The following is a 17,105-nucleotide window of genomic DNA, read 5'->3' on the forward strand; positions in this document are numbered from 1 at the left end:
TATGTTTACTACCTGTGAGCGATGTTATACGTTATTCTCGTATACTACGACTTATCTGAAGCTGTGGACTTTCAATCGATCGTCGATAATGTAAAACTAATTAATAATTATTTAGACCCGTGAAGATCCGGGTGGAGAATAGGTCTTCAGCAACCCAGGCTTGTCGTAAGAGGCGACTAACGGGATCCGGTGGTCAGGCTCGCTGACTTGGTTGATGCATATGGTCGTATCCCAGTTGCGTAGATCGATGCTCATGATTTCAATCACTGGATTGTCTGGATCGAACTCGTTTATTTACAGACCGCCGTCTTATAGCTAGAGTATTGCTGAGTGTGGCGTTAAACTGTAAACAAAAAAACTGTAAAAAAATGTCTTTAAGGTTGTGGTATTACAGTCGATCATCATTAATGTAACACTAATGAATGTTAACTTTGAGGCGTATAATTTACACCGCTTTCCGCGTTACCAGCGTCTGACTGATATGAGACCGCCTCCGTGCTCTAGTGGTAGAGCGTCCACCCGGAGAGCGAAAGGTCCGGGGTTCGATCCCCGGTCGTGACATACCAAAAGACGTTGAAAGATGGTACCTTATTGTTACCCTGTCTGGCGCTCGGCATTAAGGGGCTAAACAAGGACTGGTCAGCTCGGAGTCAGTATACTGTGTCTGAGTGGGGTATTCATGTTAAACTGTGGCATGGTATCTCAGTGTGCTAGCACTATAAATCGGCAACCGTCCAGACTAGTACAAGCAGCCACACAAACACACACACGTACATGCACGTCGCTATATAAGCGCAATAATCTTGGACGCGACGTTAAGCCCCATTTCACCTCCCCTCACCTGACTGATATGAACACCTGTCCTGACTTTGTCAAGTTTTAGATATTGTCATATCAACGTGTTTGTGAAAGTAACTGACAAGAATACAATGACCTACCAAATTGAATTAACAATATTTATTATACGAACATATGTCCCGAGGTGAAACATGTACAATGTCATGAAAATGAAATTTAGTTTAAATTATTTGGTTTTGATTGAGTTTCATTTGGGAGACTGCTATGACGCACACTTCCCCGCGTTCACGTATGCACGGGTGTACATTTCGGTGACCTTTGACCGCATCACACGTGTCCCCAATTGCCGGACATCAGATCTGGACTTTTGTGTATGTTTTTATTTCCGTGTCCAGCCCCTATGAAAAGTTATGGTCAATCAGACTGACCTTTTAAGCTTCCCAGGGACCTTTAGTCCAGTCTGCTATGATTAGAATCTAAAATGTCCCAGGGAATATGGCACTCCATATCAATTGGCTTTGATTTAAGTTGGCTCCAACATCCTAAATCGTAAATTGCAGACCAAGTCAGATTTTTATGGTCAGATGGCCAGAGACTGAAAGACGAACCTCTGTGAAAATTGCCAATTTCACACCAGAAATGAAGTTTGATGGACGCCAAGCCCCCCAAATCTAAGCCGAAGAAATCGGGCGCCGAAACCTATTAGCATAACTGGGAAATCAAATATTATAATATATGTACAAAAACTATACAGTAGCGTCAAAGGAAATATACAGCTTTACACAAGCTCACTAAAACTCTTATTTTTGGCTATACCAAGTGATGATAATATCTCTTTGGCGACGGAGGGAGTTATAATTTAACTTCTCATCGACATTATTTCAGCCATGTAGCAACGAATTTCACCTTGTAATCAACGGCGTGTAACGAATTGCGATCTTAGCGAATTCATTTCGAGGTTCCTCCGAACGTGTTATAGCTCAACTTAAAGGAAGTCGTCGAGCGATGTCCAAAGGAAGTAAGACCTAAATTATCACGTGACCGAAATACGTAACAATGGAAGCTTCTTTGTGCACAGAACATCGGTGTAATAACCCCCTTTGGGATTGTATGTAAATAAATCCCATTTGCCTAAAATAGCACTGTAATGTAAGCCTCGTTTTTCGATAAAGCAGCGCTTGGTAGAAACGATTGATGACTACCTTTAATTGTTTGTATAACAGTAAAGAAAATTATGCACGTGAACTTTGAGGAAAGGTTATGAAGTACAAAAACACCATCTAACAGACAGAATCAGAAGCTATGAAATATGTTCTATCTGCATCGTGTCTATATCACAGTTGACATACTGCCGCGTCGATGTTTGTAACCGAAACTAACATGAATGTAAAAGCCTAACCACGCAATGACCTTTGGCGTAAACACACACTACAGATGTGATTTATGAACTGATCACTTGTAATAATTTACCATTTGACAAGGACAACAGGTATCGATGAGAAAGTGTGAAGCTGATTTATAAGCCCCGTTGTACAATAGACCCCTATTAACCGCGTTGTCTTCTACACGGTTCGAGGACAAAACTGTAATTTTTTTCCGAAAGGTCACAGGACCGTGCAGGGGATATACAGGGATAAACAGACAATTGCTGTAATGGGAGTTTTTTAATCCCTGCACACATCGCCCGAATCGTCCGATCGCATGAATCACCCAGACCAACGATGTATTTTAAGAACATTATTCCCCCAATTTAAACCCGACCAACCCGACTTCATGTGATGAATGAGTATGGTTTTGCACTGCTCAGCATCTTCTCTACCTCATCCGGGCTTGTAATACAAAGAAAGGCCACATATGTGGGAATCGAACCCGGCCTTTCGGCTTGACGACCCAACGCTTTAACCACTAGACTACACACCGCCACTGATTTATGATGAAAACATAAACCCTCACTGTACCATTATTTATTAACTGACATTTTGAATTGCGCAGATGACCTGGCTGTGAAAGTTTTGTTTTCGCTGGAGGCATTTGAACGGTTTTCTTGAAAGACGAGCTAGGAATTCTAGGTCAAGACATCAGTTTTTCCCTATAGTGTGTGAGTTTGGTTGGTTGGTTAGTTTGTTGTTTTACGCCGCACTCAGCAATATTCCAGCTATATGACGGCGGTCTGTAAATAATCGAGTCTGGACCAGACAATCCAGTGATTAATATCATGAGCATCTATCCACGCAATCGGGATCGATGACATGCATCAACCAAGTCAGCGAGCCTGACCACCCGATCCCGTGAGTCGCCTTTTACGACAAGCATAGTCGCCTTTTACGGCAAGCATGGGTTGCTGAAGACCTATTCTACCCCGGATCTTCACGGGTCTAGTGTGTTAGTGCGTCTGTCGACATCTGTGAATCCTAGAGCAGCTCGAAACAACACGTGACCATATATTGGATTTTAATAGAACTAATACACCTAAATCAAGCCTTGATCATACAAACCAGTGATCGATAGCATGAACAACAGTCATGCCATCGGTTTGCGATGCCCACAACCAGCCTTGCCACACGGTGTAACCATCCGATCCTCAATTTAACCTTTTCGCGAACACCTGGTTTTATTAAATTTCCAGTGATCCATTTATACTAATTTCACCGCTACGTTACATTTTCCGCCAAGTGGAATCTGTTTCGCTTGAAAATCGAGACAGGTTGTTCCCGCGCGTGTGTGTGCTTGTTCTAGTCCGGACTAATGCTGGATTTACAGTGCTAGCCCACTGAGATACAATGCCTCAGTTTAACATGGATACCCTACTCAGACGCAGTATACTGACTCCGAACCGACCAGTCCTTGTTTAGCCCCATAATGCCGCGCGCCAGACAGGGTAAGAGCAAGTACCATCTTTTAACGTTGATGTTTTTTCGGGTTATTTATTCATGAAAGACATTCGGGACTTCTACCTAAGGGCAGCATTATATATTGGGTACTTGGGCCCTTCCCTGTCTCAGAAACCCCACGGTAGATGCGGATGCTGTGTGGAAAGATCGCTCTAGGCAACATGTTTGGAGCATGTTATAGGAAACAGATCACAATGTTAAAGTTTCGCGTACATTTGTTCAGTGGAAATGTCAACGTTGACACACATCCCTACCGCCACTCCACTTAGCACTGCAACATCGGATACTGTTAATGTGATTGCGTTCTCCATTGGGCAGAATTACAATGATGACGTTTAAGTACTAAGCGATTAAGATATTCATTTTCAAACGCATAGATAGAACCGATTATACGCCACGAAATACATTTTAAGTTCACACGACTGCAGTTATTGAAGAAGGTTATTGAAGTCTCAGTTTGAAAGTGCAGGAATCTGGAAAATTTTAAAACAGAGAAACTCTTAAGTGTGATTTGTGAGCAGAAGAAAGGAAATGCGTACTACATTAGAGGCTATGGCTCTCGTTCTTGTGAAGTTCGTTTCGGTCACGGGGAATAAGAATTGTAATGGTAATTGTCCCCCCGGGGAAATACGTCGGGAAATGAAGAGATAGAAACGATTCTGGTTCGCTGGTGATTCTGTCCCATAGCAGTAGACTTTAACAAGTCTCTAAGACAATACTTATTAGTTAAATTATAATTTCTAGATTATATAATACCACGTAGTAGCGTCAAGTGTTTTATGAAAAACATAAATTACCCCAAGGCTACAGTAACGGTTACCTGATCCAATAAAGGATCCAGTGATTTCGTAACGGTTTGTCCTTGTCAAATAGACGTTCAGTTGAGCCAACAACGCTTGCCCCGATACAAAAAGGATTTCGAGTGTGCCAATAACGGTAACACTGATCCAGTAAAGGATCCATTGAGCAAATAACGGTAACACTGATCATATAAATGATCCATTGAGCAAATAACGGTAACATTGAACCAATAACGGTAACACCGATCAAATAAAGGATCCATTGAGCCAATAACGGTAACACTGATCAAATAAAGGATCCATTGAGCAAATAACGTTAACACTAATCAATTAAAGGATCCATTGAGCCAATAACGGTAACACCGATCAATTAAACGATCCATTGAGCCAATAACGGTAACACTGATCAAATAAACGATCCATTGAGCAAATAACGATAACACTGATCAAATAAAGGATCTATTGAGCAAATAACGGTTATCCCGATGAAATAAAGGATCCATTGAGCCAGTAACGGTTATCCCGATCAAATACTGATTTCGTTGAATTTCGATTCCAATAAATGTTTTGATGGGTCAGCTGCAGTTGCGCTGATAAAAAAAAGGGTTGCCCTTGTCTAAGACAGTTGCCCTGACGTGGTAAAAATTGTATGATTACTCTGTGATCCCTCAGCGCACGTTCCTCGTAATACCTCCACTAACACACACTGGCTTGCGTCTCAGGGGTCGGTTTCACAAAGCGGTCGTAGCGCTAAAGTGATCGTAACTTCCATACTTTAACATAGAATTACGACTGTTGTAGAGCTATACACAAAAAGTGCATGCTCCCCAAAAATAATTAAAAACTCCTAGGCATTGGTGGGCAGGTGTTAAATGCTGCTTTTTAGTATTTTTTAGTATTTTTCTTAATGCAGTCATGGGTAATTGTTGAAAACAGTATTGAATTGAATGTATTGTATGACGTAACTGATGGTTGTTGGATCAGTAATGGGCGAGTGTGGAGTACAGCAATGGGCGAGTGTGGAGTACAGGAATGGGCGAGTGTGGAGTACAGTAATGGGCGAGTGTGGAGTACAGTAATGGGCGAGTGTGGAGTACAGCAGTGGACGAGTGTGGAGTACAGCAATGGACGAGTGTGGAGTACAGCAATGGGCGAGTGTGGAGTACAGCAATGGGCGAGTGTGGAGTACAGCAATGGACGAGTGTGCAGTACAGTAATGGGCGAGTGTGGAGTACAGCAATGGGCGAGTGTGGAGTACAGCAATGGACGAGTGTGGAGTACAGCAATGTGGAGTACAGCAATGGGCGAGTGTGGAGTACAGCAATGGACGAGTGTGGAGTACAGCAATGGGCGAGTGTGGAGTACAGCAATGGACGAGTGTGGAGTACAGTAATGGGCGAGTGTCGAGTACAGCAATGGGCGAGTGTGGAGTACAGCAATGGGCGAGTGTGGAGTACAGCAAATGGCGAGTGTGGAGTACAGCAATGGGCGAGTGTGGAGTACAGCAATGGGCGAGTGTGGAGTACAGCAATGGGCGAGTGTGGAATGCAGTAATGGGCGAGTGTGGAATGCAGTAATGGGCGAGTGTGGAAATCAGTGTGGTTGTATAATTGTTCTGTTTTCTTCTTCACAGGGATTTACAAGGAAACAACCTGACGGTTATACGAAGATCTGACTTTGAAGGGATGAAGAAACTCAGGATACTGTAAGTCTTGCTACACCATGCACAACCGGTGCTTCCAGTGCAGATTAAACGGTTTAGGAAACGCAAATCTAGGTCATTCCTGCCACCTGCACTGCATGAACATGTTGAAAATAAGATATTTCCGTGGTCCATGCGTGTCGTACTGGATGTGGCGACTATGACAGTACAAAGGTCACACGCCTCTGCTGTATCACGTGCTGGATATGATAGGATGCAGGTCGTTACAGTGTCACTCATAACACTGTTGTTATTTTGACCGTGAAAAGGGTTGTCATTGTTCAAAAGTGAATATCTGAGTGAGATGGTATATCAAATAATTTCTATTTCAAACTATTCTGTAATCGCCACTGTTCATACACTGTGGTTGCATCACCCTTAAGACCGCCTCCGTGGTCTAGTGGTAGAGCGTCCGCCCGGAGAGCGGAAGGTCCGGGGTTTGATCCCCGGCCGCGTCATACCAAAAGACGTTAAAAGATGGTACTTGTTGTTACCCTGTCTGGCGCTCGGCATTAAGGGACTAAAACAAGGACTGGTCGGCTCGGAGTCAGTATTCTGTGTCTGTGTGGGGTATTCATGTTAAACTGAGGCATGGTATCTCAGTGGGCTAGCACTATAAATCGGCATCAGTCCGGACTAGTACAAGCAGCCACACACACACACACACACGTGCATGCACGTCGCTATATAAGTGCAATAATCTTGGACGCGACGTTAAACCCCATTTCACCTCACCTCACCTGCATCACCCTTACGGCAAATCTCCCCCCAAACAGTCACTCTTTGGAACGTTAGCATGGGAAATTTAGGTTAAATCTGAGTTTATTGAAATACATTTCATTTTACGTATGGAAGTTCCCCGTTATCCTTCACACATTAGTTGTGTATAAAAGTTTTCCTTCTTAACAAGAAGGGGGCACGGGTGGCCCAGTCGTTTAAGGCGCCGCGGGCTTCGGGCTTTCCTCCCACATTAAGCTGACACGCCGTGATATAACTGGAATACTGTTAAAAGCGGCGTTAAACCAAACTCACTCACTCTTAACAAGACTTTAAATGTTTTTTGGCAATGCGGATATTATCAAAACGCAATTTAAAAAGTGACTCTTTGCAACGTCAGCATGGGAAATTTAGGTTAAACCAGAGTTTATTAATATACATTTCATTTTACGTAAATAACTCCACCGTTGTCGTTCACACATTTGTTGCGTACAAATATTTTGTTTCTTAACAATACATGTAATGATTTTGCAATGCTAATATTATCCAAACATTATGTAAAAAAAGACATATTTTTAAAAGAAACCGTTAGAATCAAGATGTTATTGTGTAAAATGACGTCGTCACTTATTCGACGTCCTAGACATGGTGATGTCACGATATGCCCCGTAGTCAGGTATTGTCTTCCTAGCAAGTCGCATTGTTCTATTGTCTTCTATCAACTGTAGTATACGCGACAATAAGGAGCCACTTGTAAGGCGATAACACTCCGATAGATGTGAGTTAATGTTATGTTTTCAGCACTCGGATATTGATTAGGGTAGAAGTATGTCAATAGCCTCCAGATACGACACGGGCTTCACGTGCTTCGCGTGAATCCGTCGCTAACTAGGAACGTTGTTTATTGCAGAGATGTCAAAGACCTGTCGCTTGTCTGGGACAGTGAATGCATTATAGTTATTAAAGCTGAATATACTGAGTGAGTGAGTGAGTGAGTGAGTGAGTTTGGTGTTACGCCGCTTTTAGCAATATTCCAGCAATATCATGGCGGGACACCAGAAATGGGCTTCACACATTGTACCCATGTCGGGATTCGAACCCGTGTCTTCGGCGTGACGAGCGAACGCTTTAACCACTAGGCCCCCTGAATATACTGACAAAACGATGATCAATCCCTAACTTGTAAAACAGGACTGTACTTTGGTATAACAACATTTCAATCCGAGAATAATTTCTGAATGTGGTTATTGTGTTTAGTTTTGTTTGTTGTTTAACGCCGCACTCAGCAATATTCCAGCTATGTGACGGCGGTCTGTCGATAATCGAACCTGGACCAGACAATCCAGTGACTAACAACATGAGCATCGATCTACGTATTACTGTGTTAAACAGGAATGTTTTGTGAAGAAGGATTTCTTTAAGATTATCCAATTGTTTGAGGAAATTGTAATACACTGGATCATTACGATACGCTTTCGAAAACTTATATGTTATTTGAGACGTATTTATGTGAGATAATGAGTATGATATATCTCGCAGGACAACTTTTCATCCTCAGTGGTCTATTGTCTTGACCAAAGGGGCGTGGGGTAGCCTAGTGCTTAAAGCGTTGGCTCGACACGCCGAAGACCCGGGTTCGATTCCCCACATGGGTACAAAATGTGAAGCCCATTCTCCCGTGTCCCTCGCCATGATATTGGTGGAATATTGCTAAATGCGACGTAAAACCACACTCGCTCACTCTTGACAATAATGCTCCGTCATATCAACCTCGGAATCATCTTCCCGAGGCAAGGGAGTTAACTGAAACTGGACTTTTATAGTCAGTTAACTCTCTTGCCTCGGGAAGATTGAGTGAGTGAGTTGGGTTTAACGCCGCTTTTAACAGTATTCCAGTTATATCACGGCGTGTCAGCTTAATGTGGGAGGAAAGCCCGAAGTGATGCAGGTCTCTGACGTTTACCACTTCGGTGAAACCCACGAGCACGGGTATGGTGCTGACAAACCTAGAAACATAATCGGGGTGAACCGGGATTCGAACCCACAATCATAGGTTTCTGGCGTGCCCAAGGGACGCAACTCTGCACAGCGAATCGCGGCGCCTCAGACGACTGGGCCACCCGTGCACCTTGCCTCGGGAAGATGCCTCGGAATAAAATGGCATTGACATATATCTCCGATGATATACAGCCTACCATATGTAAAACACCTCATATCAACCAAATGCTGTTGAATGCGTCTAAAAAATATGTTTTTTTCTTCACAGCCAACTATTGGACAACAAGATACGTACAATCGAGAAGGGAGCGTTTGTGAATCTGGTCAGCATGGAGCGCCTGTGAGTAGTTTCTCTTCACATTATACTCCTGTGTATATTCATATCTACTTCAGACGGAGCCAGTCCGCTATCAGATGACGACCCGAGGTCGCCAGCGTCACCCCTACCCCCAGGGTAACGGGTGGGGTGACAGTATTAGCCATACATAGTTCTCGGTGTTGGATTCTACTATCGAATGTTCAGTCAAGCTAAAAACTCAAGCATCTCAAGTAGCTATTTTCCAGACCATCCTGAAGTAGGCATGACAGACAGCTTACTGGTTAGGTTCGCGCCCTCCTCCTGTTCTACAACACCTTTACTCTAAGAACACCAACAAATATACACACTCTGAAACCACGGCTTGGAAGAACATCCCTTGTCTTTCTCACAGTCTCTGAACCATATTCTTTCCCTTCTGCTCAGCCCTTTCTGGAATGCCCTAAGTTAAGTAAGTCTAGATTTTCCTCAGTTTCAGAGACTAAGCATTAGTCTGGAACACCCCATCCTATCCACCAAAGGAACTCTCGCAAAACCACCCACACTTAAACACTAGTAGTGGTTGAGGTTTTACGGCGCTTTGACTAATATTTCAACAAAACATAGGAACATCAATGTTGACATATTAGACTAACACTTAGTCTCTGAAAATAATTAATTTAATAGAAACAAACAACTCCATATATTGAAAAGGATCCCAGTGAGATGGGAGATTCAGAACCTGAACCTGTGGATAATCTAGACTTGCTTCATATAGAGCAAAAGCATATCGTTAAGGGCTAGGTGGAAGGGAAAATAATATGGTTTCGGGACTTCGAGACAGACTTTAAACATCTATGCATTGTGCATTGCTGTGATTCCATTAGCCTTGCTCCAAGGCTGTACTGAAAGAAAAGTCTATGGATGTGTAGTAATTCTATCCTCCTACAGGGAAAGTCTAGATATGTGGACAGTACAAGAACCCCAGTCTCTTATAGGTACAACCTGTTCTTATTATTTACATTATCTAGAAATAATGATTTGCAATGATAAATTATGCCTTAGAGACTTGTGCAAGTCTAGGATTTCATCCACTGCCGTCTTTGCGGTGGCCCGAACACTAGGCTACACAAATCGCCAGAAACACCTCCAGTAAGACCAACAATATCCCCCATCCGCATCTTTCCGACTCGACATAAATACAGCATACGCACACAGACACATACTTTTCAAATTGCATAACAACACGAGTAGAGTATCCGACAACGACATTACAGTCATAAATCTCACATGTCTTTCTAAGAATATTAGAACCCCCATGATGTAATGTAGTTTAAGAGACTGTGTGAGAGTTACCGAGATCTGTCTCCGACTGGCTTGTTGACATTATTAGCGGATATGACTCAGGCTCCTCGATCAGGTCAATGCAGTAAATCCCCAAGTAAATCATGACTCACAGTTCTACCTGAAAATTGATATTTATCCTGAAGACGAAGTATCATAGCTGGAGTACACGAGGCGGACCGCGTGAACAGCTTTAGAAACTCGTTTTCGAGAAGACTAGTCCTAAGGACTAGTGTAAAAGTTATTTCACTCGTCGTTAGAGTTTGAAGCTAGTGCTGCTTGATTTTCTCTGTTTTATTCAGTTAATTGTTTTTGGCAAATTATAAATTATAACCCGCATGTATTACAAGTCTATAAGGACCATCATTGGGTTTTGACTTGCCCTCAGCACAATTTGGTTGTCTCGGGCTTGTGGACAAGCGTGAATTTCGAAGGCTGGTCAACTGAAACTGTAGTGCCCTGTACCTCCAGCCGATGGAGGGAATTTTCAGTGTGTGTGAAACTACTGATAAACCATTGATTAACGCCAGTGTCATCACTGATTTTCAGTGATACATTCATATGATTTTCACCACAATTGTGTCTATTCTCCACTTTCTACAGCCAAGTTAGTCCATATATTTTTGGCAACCGCATACTTAACAATTACCCAAGCACGTTGAACCAAACACTCCTCTTATTCACATGATGATATAAATTCAGAGAAAATATTACTGCACGGCCAAGGCCAACCTGAGCTGCCAATAACATGTGTATACATTTTTTATATACCTGTCAATCAAATCACTGGTCACAACACTTGGCGGTTATCACTGGTAACCTAGTACCTATTAGCCCGGGGGGTCGGGTTATCGGGTAGAAAGTCTATCAGTCAACACCCCGGGGGGACGTGGCCCGTGAAACGTCTCCCCCAGAGGGCGTTTGGTTACCTGTCACTGGGTCGGTAGGTCTGCCTCAGGTTAAAACATCATTTGACAGCTTCTGTTCGCCTCTACCGTTTGCGCATTCCAGAGAGGAACCCAGTGTCCATTGCCACGGACCAATGCCTAGATAATGAATAGGTCATGTTTAGCCGATTAGATAAGCATGATTTGTTGTGTCATTGATATAGCATGATTTTGAAGTGTTGGTGTGGAGAGAAAGCACAGGTAACAATTTCCCAGTAAGGTTTAAAAAATCAAATCTTATCAGGTCAATATTTACTTTAACAAAGTTCGATAATATTTATCAAAGCCAATACGTTTTCAGGTTTTTCTTTGAAAGAGCAATGCTTACCATAACATAATTCATCATTCTGTTGCGCACAGGAAGAACGCGTTTTAAAACCCATTAGGAGCCTTGGGTTATGAAGAAGCGATTCATTTGAACCATTCTCTCAGCTGTAGTGAGCGAACAGTTGCTTGAATGTCATGGCAAACTGTGAATGATGTTATCTACGTGAAATCTCCAGGCTTTGTTTTCTAATAGCCGACTGCCGGAAATGGCTTCAGTTTACAAGCAGTCCGCGAATAAAAGAATGTTTATCTGGGATAGAGAACATGCAATGTTGACCAGAGTTCGCAATGCAAGACGAAATGTGAGCCTATCCTATTCTGAGACGCACACTTTCGCCAAGTCAAACTATCCATAATCAGCTTAGCAATGACCACAACACGGCGGTCAGACAAGGAGACGATAAACATTGCTGAGACCCCCTCTATTCATTGCTCAAGCATTATCAGTGCCCATCGCCACCCAACTCATCCGTTATGCGAAGTATCGGCGACGGGCGCTTGCCAAGCCCGACACCGAGTCCCGTGTACACAGAATATGAATTTGATCATACGTATCTGTCTGTAGGTCGTGTACCGTAGGACCTCCAGTCAGAAGCGTCAACATCTGACCAGGTTCCTTCTTAGCAAAATAAACAGGCGATTGTACTGTTGCTTACTGAAGATGTTTGTGGACGGTTATAACACGTTAGTCGGGGAGGGTTTGATGAATGGGGTTTATGATTGGAGACACGTGATACGGTTTTATTGTTATTGAGAACACTCGTATATTATAAACAGTAAGCACATTTTCACAAGGCTGTTTTAGTTGGTCCATTACTTTATATAGAGCCATTAAGGAAATGTAGTCGACAAGGGCCACTTGCAGTCACGTTTATAACGTGCTGTGTTTCGGTTCACAGGTTTATAACCTCTGATATATACATCGAAGCCCCTTTAATATGGGGGCAGCATTTCTTGCGAATTAGCACTAGATTAAGGAATCTTTAGTACGGAGTAATATTCAGTTGTATTCACATCGACATGGCGAAATCCACTGTGACGTATTTAGATCACATGTTACTTTTGGTCCTCCAGCCTTTTGATATCGCTCGATGCCTTCCTTTACCAGCAGTTGTCTTGAATCCGAGGTCATTGAGGATGGTCAGGCCTGAAGTGCTCTCGGCTTTCGCTTTTTGTGTTTTTTGTCTCCATGGGGGCATTGGTGTTACTGACGTTTGAAGTGATATGCGCTAGTTTATGACGGACATTATATAGCTAATCAAGATGGCGATGTTCACGTCGACGATGGTAACGTTGACGTTATCACAGCAGCTCTGCAAACCTGCCACGAACACACAGAGAGTCACGTTCTACCCAACGATCACTACACGCACATCTGAGTGATAGTATCTATCGAAATGTTTATGTAAAGCTTTGGAAAATCGGAAAATACCCTATCAAACACTAGCCGCCAATGCGCGTTTGACGCCGCCAATTCTGCAGGAACTAGGATGTTTATGACGACCGTGAGCTCCCAGCATGGATCTGAGTCTGCGGTTCTAAGCTAACACAAGATGTGATGATATCTACACGACGAGTCTACACCTAAATGACCCCCCGTCTTCTACAAGTCGAAACTAAAGGCGTTTCTTTAAATGATGGAATTCTTTATTCTAGCCAACGCGCCAACACAAACAAAGGTACGAACCTGATCCTAAATGGCTGAAAGTTTATATGTTGCAGTGGCTGAGCCTCCGCTTCTTCGTCCCGCAACAATCGATAACACACGCATTAGAAGGGAATCTGGAAATAAATATTGCTTCCGACAAAAGGATCATTTTAAAATTATGCCCTTACATCAACTAGGCTTTGTCATCGGAGACTGAAGTTTACAATCAGCTGTATCGGAGGAACCCGACGCGTCCTGAAACACGAAGCGCCCTAATTCTTCATCCCATTGCTGCGATGTGCTGTGTTCTCAAAGAAATAACCCTGAAGGTCTTTTACTGGACTAAAGTTATGGTGTTGTTGTTGGTGGTGGTTTGTTGTTTAATGCAGCACTCAGCAATATTCCAGCTATATGACGGCGGTCTGTAAATAATCGAGTCTGGACCAGACAATCCAGTGATTCATATCATGAGCATCGATCCACGCAATTGGGATCGATGACATGCATCAACCAAGTCAGCGAGCCTGACCACCCGATCCCGTTAGTCGCCTTTTACGACAAGCATAATCACCTTTTATGGCAAGCATGGGTTGCTGAAGACCTATTCTACCCCGGAATCTAAACGGGTCAGTTATGGTGACGTTGACAGCACCGCGTGCCTTCCTGCACTAGCAGACATTAACGTACCATCGAATAACAACACTGGAGGACACTCACTGTCACATGCTAGGATACCATTAGAACACCTTACGGTGTCATCAATTATTATCACTAGAACACTCTACGGTGTCATCAAGTATTATCACTAGAACACTCTACGGTATCCTCAAGTCAGACTCGCACAAGCCTCTAAAGCAATTATCATAAGTTTAAATCATAAGGTCTAGGTTTTGTAAATAATAAGAACAAGTTGTCCCCATAAGAGACTGGAGTCCCTGTACTGTCCACATATCTAGACTTGACTATTAGGAGGAAAGAGTTACTGCACATCCATGGACATTTCTTTCAGTGCAGCCATGGAGCAAGGCTATCCTCTAAGGCACCACACGACATATACAACAAGGTTATGGTTCACTATATTAAAATAAATCTCGGGAAAGTAAAATTTATAACTTTGTGAAATAGATAAATGACCTTGTCGCCAATTAAATAATAATTAAACTAATCGTAGCTCAGGTCAGTAAGATTTATTGGTCAGCAACTCCTAAACTGTATTCTCCAAATGTCACTGCCGTCTATTTCACGCCGTGATTAACTGTACACGGCCTGAGTGAGGCCTGTCTGGTTATATTCCCGGCCAGGATGTAACAACAGGGAGGGGGTGGGGGATCGCCAATTACAGTTACGCCATCCATCCCTGACCCTCCTGAACTTCCCTTGTCCTCTCAATACCCGCATGACCTTACTGACCATTGGCAACAGCCATAATTTGAAAGAGTTACGAACGTGGATGTCGTTTACATCGGCGACTGTGGCCTTCATGTATGAAGTATAGGCGATCTCCTGGACGTGGCTTCAGTTTATATGTTTCTATTCTGACATTTAATTGAGATAAATGAGATTAACATGAGATGAGGTATGTACAAATATGTTCTTTAATAAGATGGTGTTCGCAGTGTCGGTACTCAATGTGCAACCCTAGACTGCAACTTCGACTAACGCAAACCCTTTGTTTGGTCTGTTTTGTTTGTTGTTTAACGCCAGCTATATGACGGCGGTCTGTAAATAACCGAGTCCGGACCAGACTTCCAGTGATTGACATCATGAGCATCGATCCACACACTTGATGACGATACGATGACATGCATCAACCAAGTCAGCGAGCCTGACCACTCGATCCCGTTAGTTGCCTCTTACGACAAGCATAGTCGCCTTTTATGCAAGCATGGGTTGCTGAAGACCTATTCGACCCCGGATCTTTGTACAAGATGATGGTCCATTCCCTTGTGTAACGTTTAATGTAAGGTACTCGGGTACATTTGAAATCATATTTGTATTTATGTTACGCCGTACAATATCCAAATTATTGTGAGTGAGTGGGTATGGTTTTACGCCGCTTTTAGCAATATTCCAGCAATATCACGGCGGGGGAAAGCAGAAACCCTGGTCTTCGGCGTGACGAGCGAACGCTTTATCCACTAGGCAACCCGACCGCCTTATCCCATCTATATGACGGCGGCTTGTAATAAATCGAGTCCGGACCAAACATCCAGTGATTGACATCATGAGCAACGATCCACACAACTGAAATACGAATCAGCCAATTCATCGAGACCGACAAAGTTGACCACCCTTCTTTAGAGATGGTAGGTTTGTCATGTCTTATTGTTGTTTTACGCCGCAGTCAGTAATGATTCGGCTACATTACGGCATTCTGTGTATAATCGAGTGTGCTAGATGGTTAACTTCGTTTATACGAGTAACGGCCCTCGTCTTCAGGAACGATGGTACGCAATCAAGTCACCAGGCCTGACCACCCAGTCAAATAAGTCGCATCCTACGACAGACAGCAGCGTGTTTGGGGCCTATTCTAACCCATGTCAGGATTGGTGGGATTCAGTGTATAACTGAAGTTTGTGTTAGTGACTTGGTTAAAACGCCACCCATATGAAGAATAAAACCAAGGGACATCACTCCAACCACTTGGCTCCCCTACTGCCCCTTGATGCGTAGATCGATGCTCATGATATCAATCACTGGATTGACTCGATTTTTTACAGACGGCCGTCATATAGCTGGAATATTGCTGATTGCGGCGTTAAACAACAAACAAATAAACCTACTGTCCCTTGAAGAGCTAGGTCCACGAACAAAGAGCGATCTTAGCATTACGACCCTCGTAAATGTATGTTGCAGTTAAGAGTCCTGGGCCCACTTGCACAAAGCGATCTTAGCACTACAACTATTGTAAGCCTATGTTAAAGGATGGGAGTTACAATCATCTTAGCGCTAAGATCGCTTTGTGCAAGTGCGCCCAGATGGTAACCGCTGTACTATCACTTTGAACATGTAAATATCATTCCCAGTCCTACGGTCGTGCGCCCGTGTCTAATGCAATTGTCCGGAACAACAGGTGTATGAATTTATTGGGTTCGGACTAAAGCGATTCACATCTTTAACCATACATCACACCGCTCCCAGTGTTCCCGAGCCCCCTTCCCTGAGTGCAGTATATAGTGGGACGTTGATCCTCCTCCATCAGAAAGTTGATACAGTCTTTATCATATGCTCGTGCCAAAGCTCCGAGTTACAATGGCGAGCCCAGAGGTGTCCGAGGGCCTTTCAGGGTTACAACAGACACTCGAGGTCTGACATTCAGAGCTAAATGCACACAATGGCTCATCTCATGTTCTGGGCAGCTGGTCGGAAAGTGGATGACCACCTGTGTTTGGAGAAGACGTGTTTTATTGGCGTTAGTGTCAGAAGGCTGGTCAGGGTAGTGAAGGCTGGAGACCATCTTTCCTCGCTGGCTGATGCAGGCTGTTCGCTGCTATCAAGGGTGGACCAAGACTAGGGTGGAACCTCCGTCTGAGTATCGAGTCCAGTCAAAAACGTCATGGCAGTATCATGTCTACAGCTAAACGTCCGTTTCGAGATAAGAGAGTGCACGTATTTTGTATACACCCAAAAGATATCCT

The 17,105-nt window shown here is 43.4% G+C and overlaps 1 protein-coding gene across 4 annotated transcripts in view; it reads left to right on the plus strand.

Annotated features, from left to right (window-relative positions):
• LOC139453409 (slit homolog 2 protein-like) overlaps positions 1-17,105 on the plus strand; it is a 181,341-nt gene that overhangs the window by 9,019 nt on the left and 155,217 nt on the right. For all 4 annotated transcript variants that reach the window (XM_071235093.1, XM_071235097.1, XM_071235095.1 and 1 more), the window contains exons 2-3: positions 6,123-6,194; positions 9,175-9,246. In XM_071235093.1, the coding sequence (XP_071091194.1) occupies positions 6,123-6,194; positions 9,175-9,246 (144 nt within the window). The remainder of the gene's footprint in view (positions 1-6,122; positions 6,195-9,174; positions 9,247-17,105) is intronic.

Source organism: Haliotis cracherodii, unplaced genomic scaffold (genome assembly GCF_022045235.1).
Source record: "Haliotis cracherodii isolate W230 unplaced genomic scaffold, xgHalCrac1.p SCAF_9, whole genome shotgun sequence".
Classification (NCBI taxonomy): Eukaryota; Metazoa; Mollusca; class Gastropoda; order Lepetellida; family Haliotidae; genus Haliotis; species Haliotis cracherodii.